Source organism: Bison bison, unplaced genomic scaffold (assembly GCF_000754665.1).
Source record: "Bison bison bison isolate TAMUID 2011002044 unplaced genomic scaffold, Bison_UMD1.0 scf7180017864063, whole genome shotgun sequence".
Taxonomy (NCBI): domain Eukaryota; kingdom Metazoa; phylum Chordata; class Mammalia; order Artiodactyla; family Bovidae; genus Bison; species Bison bison.
The window spans coordinates 15,284,076-15,293,621 of record NW_011494635.1 but is presented as its reverse complement, the minus strand read 5'-3'; the positions used below and the strand labels follow the sequence as shown (position 1 = coordinate 15,293,621).

The following is a 9,546-nucleotide window of genomic DNA, read 5'->3' as shown; positions in this document are numbered from 1 at the left end:
AACTGGCAAAAGTGATTTTCCTCTTCCTGATGTGCTGTCAACTTTCCTTTTTAAAAAAAAACTCAAGGATTTGCAGCCAAGTGGAGAATGTGACTTCTAGAAATAGTTCAGCATTTATAGGATGGATGAAGTTTCTAATGGCTCCATGGCAAGGTGAAGAGGCCACCCATGTAGCGCCTCTGTTTTATAGGACCTCCTCCCTAGCCATAAACTTTACCCATATTTATAATTGATGAGCGTCTTTACACAAGTGCAGATGGCAGCAGAAACTTTAATCAGTGCTCCAGTTCCTACTGCTTGAAGTGACGTGGCTTGCAGGCACTGGCTGTGATGTGTAGGGGCTGGTGGAGGCAGGGTCCCTTTTATGACATCTTGTGTCTGCAGCTTTTGAGATTAAGTTGGGTCAGCGCTTTGTGGTAAATCCCTTTGGCCACAAGTAGATAACTGACCATTAAAGTCTATGGAGGTTGCGATGTGGAGGTTGGGAGCTGCATGTCCATCACCTTGGAGAGGCCCCACTGGCCCCAGCTGCACTGGCACTTGACCAAAGAGCTGTGCCTCTGACCAGGGGTCCCCTGGGTGGGCTACACGACTTAACGAGAGGTCACCTGACACTGAAGATTTGGACCCAGGGTGTGGAGGGAGAGACCAGCAGTGTTACTGCAGCCATGTCATGAGTGCACTTCCTGGGGGCGCCTGTGGCCCTTCCTGAGATAAAAGCTAGGGTTCTGCAAAGAGAGTGGGAAAGCAGAGCCTGGGTTCATCTGTGTAGTGACTTGAAGAGGCGCCTCTCACTTGGCTTTTTGATCCTGTGATGTCAGCCTCACAGGTGCCTCAGAGGGGCCCAGCCCAGGAGTCCTCTGGGACCACACAGTTGGGAGGTGTCCAAGTGTGGGGGGTGGACACAGAATGGAACCTCCCCAAGCCCCCTGCAGGGGCCCCTGGTAGTGACTCTGTTCTGGACTGGGGCTCCAGTGGTCTTGGGCCAGCTCATTGGACAGCCCTCATGTCTGGGCCCACGTGGCTGGGCTAGATAAGAAAGAAGAGCCAAGAGAGGGGACAGGTGAGGATGGTCCCAGCCGAGGAGGCCACTTCTGAGACTGAAAGGTTGCTGCTGCAAGCCATGAATGACGCTGGGATTCGTGGCTTCCAGAGGAGAGGAATTCGATCAATGGCCAGAGACGAGGCTTGATCACTTGGAGCTTTTGTGTAGCAGAGTTTTATTAAAGTATAAAATGGATAGAGAAAGTGGCTGACACAGACATCAAAGGGGACAGAAAGAGTGCCCCCTTGCTAGTTTTTAGCAAGGCATTGTATACCTGTTGGCAAGCTGCTAATCAGATAAAAGAAATGCCTCAAGACTGAGAGTTGCACCAGGGCCTCTCCCACAACATGCATTTTGAGATAGAATGGCACAAGGGGAGTCATCTCTGGCCATAAAACAATTGACATGAATCTTGACAAAAGGCAGATTTCCAAGCAAATACATAATTTCATTAACGTAGCTTAAGAAAACATTTCCATAAGAAAAACACATTGGTGAGCTCAAGGTTTGAGATAAAGTTCAGTTCAGGTGGAACCAGGTGTTGCCACGACAACACAGGATTAGAAGAGAAAAGAGAAAAAAAACATCGCCACTTGAAGTTTATTTCCTCCTGCTGCTTGGGGACCTCTAGCCTTCCTACCCAGGCTGTTAACCCTCTCAAGATGAGGGCAGAGTGTGGGGGTCACCAGGCAGCGCACCACCCCCTGCCTTGCCACCTCTGGGGGCTTCCTGCCTATGACTTGTCTGTATCCCAGGGACCTCTCTGTGAACTGGGTCCTCTGTGACTTTCGGGTCTGCGGCTGTAGAAAGCGTTGACAAAGGCTGGTACTCAGAGCAAGCTCCCAGCAAGTGGTCTCTGGAGTGATACAGAGTGATGCTGGCAGCAAGGTCTAGGTGTGGACCAGGAGGCCACCAAGAGTCAGCTCCAGGCCCCCAGGGGTCACTGCTGCTGAGGGACAGGGAGAGAAGGTGGCTGCTGGCCCCCAGGCCACACAGGGGATGTGAGGCTGAGGCTGAAGAGGGAGTGCGAGCCCTCTGCTAGTTTGTCCAGGGGACCCCAGCACGTCTCAGGGTCTGGCTTGGCGGGGTCTCTGGGCTCCTCTTCCAGCTCCAGTACCCAGTGTTCACCTCTGACCTCTCTGTGCCTAGGTGCCCGGTTCCAGGCTGTGTGGGGCTTGGTCACATCAGTGGCAAGTACGCCTCTCACAGAAGCGCGTCGGGCTGCCCACTGGCAGCTCGGAGGCAGAAAGAGGGTTCCCTCAATGGCTCGTCTTTCTCCTGGAAGTCCCTGAAGAATGAGGGGCCTGCCTGCCCCACCCCGGGCTGCGACGGCTCTGGTCACGCCAATGGGAGCTTCCTCACCCACCGCAGGTGATTGTCCCCACCCCCACCCTTCTGTCACCCAGGAGAGACCCCAGCTGTGGGACTGTGGCCAGGCTCCCAGGGATGTGCCAGACCAGGGCGCAGGTGAGAACAGTAGTTTCTTGAGGAAAAAGACCCAAATTGATAGCCACCTGGGGAAGCCATGGAAACCTGCTGGGACCACGTGACGGCCTGTATGACCTGTCACCCAGGTGTCTACTGTCCTAAGACCCCTTTATACATCCCATGGAGTCCTTCTGACAAGAGAGAGTGGAGCCCCCCTGTGTCTGGGACACACTTTCTTAAAGCAGGCTGAGGCTTTTCCTGAAAAGCATCACTGCTCACGCCCTGTCCCTCCTACTGGGGTTTTGTCTTTGAACTTGGGGCCCAGGCCTTTCCTTGCTCTACAAGGGACCCCTCCATGCCTGGGCAGTGGGCCCGGGCAGCACTGGCCAGCTCTGCCCTGCCCTGATACTGCCCCTGGTGCTGAGGGTCTTGCCCCACCAGCCCTTTCCCTCTCTGTGCTGGGAAGCCACACGAGTCACTGCTTGGTCCTGTCAGAAACCTTTTTTCTATGTTATTTTTTTGTCCTCATCTCTCCACCTTTAAGATTAATTAACTCATTCATTCCACAAGCGGTTGCTAAAAGCACATCAAATATCAGTCTCTGGAGAACAAGATGACAACCAGCTCTCCTGGAGCTGAGTGGTCAGGGCAGGTGCAGAGACAGACTGCATACCAACAAATATGTTATTAGTTTGGTGAAGGACGCTGTGGGGAAGATAGAGCAGGCAGGGGTGAGGAGGTCTTTTCTGAGAGGTGGTGCTTGCCCTGAGCCTCTGGGGACAAACCTTCAGAGCAGGGGCCTGAGCTGGGAATGGCCTGCGCTGTTGGAGGAGTGAGGAAGTGGGTGGCCGGGAGCCGGGACCCGGACACCAGAGATGAGTGGCAACGCTCCAGACAGGATAGTCCTCCAACAGCCCAGCTCCCACTGGGACCTGTGACCTTAGACTAGCTTGTGAGGCATGACCTTGGATTGGTCTTCATGCATGACCTTTGCTTCCAGCTTGTCTGGCTGTCCCAGAGCAACCTTTGCAGGAAAGAAGGGAAAGCTCTCAGGGGATGAGGTTCTTGGCACGAAATTCAAGACGAGTGATGGTGAGGCTGCCCCCTGCAACCCCTGCATGTGGTCTTGGGACCTAAGTGGGCGGGTGGTTTAGGCAAGAGATGGGTCGGGAGGCAAAGCCCCTCCTGGAGTGAGTCGTGGTGGAGACAGAACTCTTGAGCTGAGCTTCCAGGGCCCCTCACCTCGGCTCAGAACCTCTGGCTGCCCTGTGCCCAGCACGGCCATCATAGCTCTAGCCTGGGGCTTGGTGAGCCCTATTGGCAGCACCAGAAGCCGTGTTCTCGGGGTGTGTGGACCTGTGTTCTCAGGCTTCATGAGAGGGAAGCAGAGGAAACCAGCACCATCTGGAAAAGCTTCCATTTTTAACTTAGCAATTAACGCTTGCCCAGAAGGTATCTGTTTTCCCACCAAGACCAGGGCCTGGAGGCACACAGCTGACACGCAGCCACTTTCCCAGTCTGAGATGTGGGCCACGAGTCACTGGGGCTTCTACTCCGAAAGGGCTCCCCAGGCCCATCTAGAAAGCAGGCCTTGACTGACCCCCTCCCCGCCTTGTGAGAGCCACAACTGAGGTTTCTCTCTGGGATAGTGCTGGACAACGACGAGGAGATCAAGCAGCTGAACCAGGAGATTCGAGACCTAAACGAGTCCAACTCTGAGATGGAGGCTGCCATGCTGCAGCTGCAGTCCCAGGTGGGTGGTGCTGCCCTGCCCTGCCCCCACCTGCCCTGAAACCCAGGATGTCCTTCCCGTCCAGCCCCTTCTCTTCTGGGTGGGGGTGGGGGTAGGTGGGGGCCTAGCCCCTCATCAAGCTTTTGCTCAGCACGTGCTCCGCCCATCAGGAGTCCTGAGGTGCTGATAGCCACCATCCTGTTGGTTAGTAGGAGCAGAACCGCAGCGTGGGTCATCAGAACCTGACTGGAGCTGGGTTCCAGCCCAGCAGGGCCATACACCAGCTAAGTGACCTGGTGGACCTCTTATTCCGAGTGTGCCTTGACGTCCTCCCAGGCAGATGAGGATAATAGGAGAATCTGCCCTATTCGGTTGTCATGAGAAGAATGCATTTCAAGGAAAGCAATTCGCACAGGGTCTGACCCAGAAGAACTGCTGTGCTGAGGGACAGGGTTACAGATTGCCTTGAGTCTGTGTCCTATCCCTGAGTTCCCCAAAATGAACACTCAAAAAAAAACCAAACCAAAAAACAGTGAAATTCTTATTTTGAAAAGAACATGCCCTTCCTTGGCTGCTGAGTTGGGGCTGGAGCGGAGATAGGGGCACAGAGGAGCAGCCATGCATGGCCATGTCCTCAAGGACAAGGAGGTGACCTGGCCCTATGGGGTTGGAGGGCAGAGGGGACTGGGAAAGTGTGAGATGCTGGAGTCCTTGTGTCTTCTGTGGCCCCCCTTTCTCTGGCAGACAGGCTTTTATGCCGACCTCCTCTTACCCAGAAGCCAGTGTAAAAATAGCACCAGCTGATGAGGATCAGCAGGGATTTCTGTCCTGCCGTGCAGCGTCCCCCCAGTTCAGAGGCAGTGGAAGTGGCGAGGGGGTACAGGGGCTGTCTCTGGGCACCGAGATGCCCTTCTGGGTGGCTTTCCCCACATTCTTCCCTGCTGTTTTCCTTCTCAAAGTCCAAGGCATCTCCCAGTATCAGCACCCTTGGAAAGCACCTCTGGTTTCTCTTTATTGGCCAGCACCCACCTACTTATAGAGAGATTATTCACTGAGTCCTTTTGGAAGGACTCAGAGTCCCCTTTCCCCTCCAGGGAGTTTTGCATTATGTGCCCTGCTGGAGAGCTCGGGCAGGGGAAGGTAGGCTCAGGACCTCTACTCAAACCTTTTAAAGCCAAAGGCTTGTCACTGGGTAAGGAGAATGTGATGCTCCTCCCCAGCCCCTCCTAAAAGGGCTCCTGCACCCCAGGGATGGCCTGAGGCGCCATCCACATTGATGAGCTTGCCTCTGCCCTGAGTGAGGCTGGGGGCTGCCCTCCCAAGCATGTCTGCTCCAGGCCAGGCCCTGGGGTGAGCTTCTTGCCCACCCTGCCCACAGGGCTCTGACACTCTGAGACTCATGTGGTGCCTGCAGCACCCAGAGCAGGTGAGACAGCCCAGTGGAGTTGTCCTCTGTCCTCTGCTGTTGCATGTGGAAGCCTTGGAGCCCCTGGAGAACTTTCGGACTCCCTCCTGGTGCCCTGTTGGGTCCAGAGAAGACATGTTTGTGCTGGAAACCCCAGGATGGTCGTTGATGTGCTGGTCCACTCAGCTGAGAGTGGCAGTGGTCTGCTCTGCTGCCTTCATAGTTTTGATGAGGCACTTGGTTGGTCTTTCTGGTGGGGATGTTCCACCAGGTGGGAACAGTGTTTCCGCCACAGAGGAAGAGCAGGAAGCCAGTGGTGGGCTGGGACATGAACCCAGCGTCTCCTTCTGTGCTCCTCTCTACCCCACAGGACAGCTGGGCTCAGAAAGCCATGGCCCCCAGCCCCTAGCTCAGGTCATCGTGTCCCCCCCTCCACCCAGGGACCAGGGCACTGCCAACCCTCACTGTGGCAGGGCTCCTGCCTCTTTGCCCTCTCCTGGAGGGACATGAGACGGCCCAGCGGGCATGCCCGGCCTGCTCCCCGGAGGACACTCCAGGCGGCAGCTCCCGTCTCTGTCTGGCAGATCTCGTCCATGGAGAAAAGCCTGAAGAACATCGAGGAGGAGAACAAACTCATCGAGGAGCAGAACGAAGCCCTGTTTCTGGAGCTGTCGGGCTTGAGCCAGGCCCTCATCCAAAGTCTTGCCAACATCCGCCTTCCGCACATGGTAAGCAGTTAGCAGCCCTGTGGCCTCCCCAGCTGAGTTGGCACCCATATCCTGGGGCTTCGGGGAGGGCAGGCACCCCTCTGCTTCTGGAAGGGCCCCACACCAGGCAGATTGCTGTTCGTGGCGGCTGTCGCATCCTGGGTAGCCTGCGCCATGGTAGTCTCAGCCCAAGTGCTGCCTGTGGTGGGTCTGTGCACTCATCTCTGGCGGCGTGGGCTTCCTGGGTCTGAGGCTCCCTCATCCACTCCCATTGCTTCTGGAAACCCTGGGTCCCCTGCATGGATGGGCCTTGCTAAACCAGTTGTGTTCTCCAGGAGCCGATATGTGAGCAGAATTTTGACGCCTATGTCAGCACCCTCACCGACATGTACTCCAACCAGGAGTGCTACCAGAACCCCGAGAACAAGGACCTCCTCGAGAGCATCAAGCAGGCCGTGAGGGGCATCCAGGTCTAGGCCTCCTTGTGTGAGGAGCCACCATGCTGACTCGGGGCGCCCAGGGCACCCCGACTCACCTCTATCTTTTACCTCCCTAGCCCTGCCCTCCCAGTGGAGATTCCCACTCACAGCGACTTCTCGTTGGCAGCCCAGGGTGGCCTCGGCGAGGGGGTGGGAGCGTTTAGCCGGAGGAGTGCCTGGAAATCCTCGTCTCCCTCGATGTGACTCACGCGCCGGGCCAGAGGCCTTGACCTCTCAATGTGAGTGCGGGGCGTGAAGTATTACAAAGTGATTTATTTTTGCTTCTGAAAGCTCGAAGTCTCCAATGGAAACTCACGGACAAGGTTCTCAGGGAAGTTTTGGAGCTGCAACCACAGTATTCCTTTGTCTGTCAAGGCCGAGAGGGCAGCCTGGCCGGGCGGGTGGTGCGTGTGACGAGTCAGCCTGGAGTGGCCAGTGCGCCCACGCGGTGAGGCCGCTGTGACAAGTGTGTTTCCTGTTGTCCTTTAATTCACTTTTATGTTAAGCGTGGAAGAGAGCAGCGTTCCAGAGGGTAGGTTAGGAACAGGCCTGGAGGAAGCTGGCCCGGGAACCCCTGAAGACAGCGCTGGTTCCACAGGGAAGCACCTCTGGTGGAGCCCGCAGACCCTGCGCTCAGGGTCAGGCTCCCTCAAGGCTGCAGCCTTTAGACCCAGGTCGGGGTCAAGGTCAGGACCTCTGGCTGTCTGTGTGCCCACCTGGCCTGTGACCCACCACTGCCCATCACCGGGTCATGGCTGAGCTTTACCGAGGTGGGGGAAGTGACAGCAAGGTCAGGCGATAAATTCCTGACTGGAGACCACCAAGGTGTCACTTCTTTTTAGATCCATTTGAGATTCAAAAGAAGATAAATTTTGATTTAATGTGTTAAAAACACAATGTTCCTAACATGTAAATAGAGTCCAAGCCAACTGTGACTGCGATTCCAAGTTAGTATTTAAAAGTAGAGAAATTGCACTTCCTGGAAGAAATGAGAAAGTAGTTAGTTTAATTATTCTGTAAATTATTTAATTTTGTCAAAATGTAAGTATTTATATTCACAACCTCTTATGTTAATGTTGGCTATTTATTTAACATTTTTATTTATTAATTTTATACTATTTAACCCAGACCCCACACCAGGACATATGAGAGGGAAGTAAATGAAATCAAAGCAAACTTAACTATTTGACTATGAGAAGGGCCACAAAAAATCTTGCTGTAACCTCTAGTTATGATTTTGATGCAACTGAGTTATTTTTTATATATTTTGTTATTTATTCTTTTAATAATGGAGTTTTTAAAAAGTATTTTGTAACTGAGGAATTTTGATAATTTGGGGATATTTCCCCTTTGGTCCAATGGAAAGAAAGACTGTTTGGTTCTCTTCATCCCTTTGGCTCCTTTTGTTTCAGGCACGGACGACAGCAAATGGCATTCTGTGCTTATTGTTTATTTAACTGTAGTGCAGCTGTGTGCTCTGGCGTGTCTCTTGTGTTGCGTCTGTGTGCCGGTTCTTGATGGCTGAGTCCTATCGCTGTGAGGGGCGCTGGCTGCAGGCCGCCCTGAGCAGCTCCCGCTCTAGGCTCCTGTCCTCTGACAGCTCTGATACTGTGATCCTCCTTCCTCAGGAAACGCTGACCCCACAGCACAGCACTTCTCAGTGTGTTTGCAGGGTGATTTCCTAATAAAAGTCCACTCTGACTGTGAGTGGGAGCCGTGTCTGTGGTGGGGACGCCGACACTGTCCCGGGAGCTCTGGGGGTCACCTTCCTGGAGAGAGGGCGGTGGGCGGGTCCTCCGTGATGCACACGCGGGAGCCACGTTTCCTTTGCGGAACCGCCCTCCCTGGAGGTCTGAGTCACAGACCGCGCGTGTGTGAATCACAGTTTTCTCTTAGGGTCAGAAGAAGTCTTCCTGCTGGCGTTGTTGGCCTGGGGGGTGTGAAATGAGGGCTGCCCCAGACCACCTCTCCTGGCTTCAGGAGGAAGCCCTGTGTAGGGGAGCGTTTGGACATTCCAAAGGGAGGCAGAGTTGACAGGAGGGGAGAGACAAGTGGAAGTGGGAGGGGGAGGCAGAGAGACCTCTCTGGTGGTTTTTCAGAGCTCCTGCATTCAGCCATATGTGAAGGCGGCTATGATTGCAGTGGCTCCTCACTGCTTTACACTTTTGTGTCAGCTGTGGCTCTCCCAGGTGAGACTCAGGTTCGGGGCTTCTAGTCAACATTCACCCTGAACTGTCAACATGCTTTGACCTCCCTGGGCATCTAGCTCTTGAGGGCAACCTGGAGCTCCCCACCTGACCTGTGAATAAAGGGAGACTTTTAGGAATTCTGGGCCTTACTCCCAAGCCCTGTCTAAGTTGGATGGTTGAGGATCTGGAGGGCTCCAGCGCTGGCTGTGGAGACCAGAGAAGGTGGCAGCATGGAGGGGAGTGTGAAACCTGTGCAGCCTCGAGGAGGGGCTCCTGGAGGGCACGGAGGATTGGTGGTCCAGGTCATACCCATCCATGTCAGCACCCGTCCGTGGGTGCTGGGGTGACAGCATTCTGGGGCCATGCAAGTTGGCTGCCTGATGGCAGATGACGAGCAGAGGCCAGGACTGGAGGAACGGGCGGATGGCCACATCCATCCTGCATCATCCTGCTCCCACCCTCTCCCAGGGCTCCGCCTGCTCCCTGCCAAGTGTCTAGCGGGCTGCTTAGCCTCCTGACTCTGAAATGTTGCACTTCAGGGGACCCACCTGCCTGCCCCCA

At 54.8% G+C, this 9,546-nt stretch overlaps 1 protein-coding gene across 1 annotated transcript in view; it reads left to right on the top strand.

The window, feature by feature from the left end:
• The window catches only part of MYT1 (myelin transcription factor 1), a 60,363-nt gene extending 53,570 nt beyond the window's left edge, over nucleotides 1–6,793 (top strand). The window contains exons 19-23 of the mRNA XM_010836532.1: nucleotides 2,195–2,416; nucleotides 3,474–3,565; nucleotides 4,123–4,226; nucleotides 6,195–6,338; nucleotides 6,653–6,793. Of these exons, the coding sequence (XP_010834834.1) occupies nucleotides 2,195–2,416; nucleotides 3,474–3,565; nucleotides 4,123–4,226; nucleotides 6,195–6,338; nucleotides 6,653–6,793 (703 nt within the window). The remainder of the gene's footprint in view (nucleotides 1–2,194; nucleotides 2,417–3,473; nucleotides 3,566–4,122; nucleotides 4,227–6,194; nucleotides 6,339–6,652) is intronic.
• The last annotated feature ends 2,753 nt before the right edge of the window (nucleotides 6,794–9,546 follow it).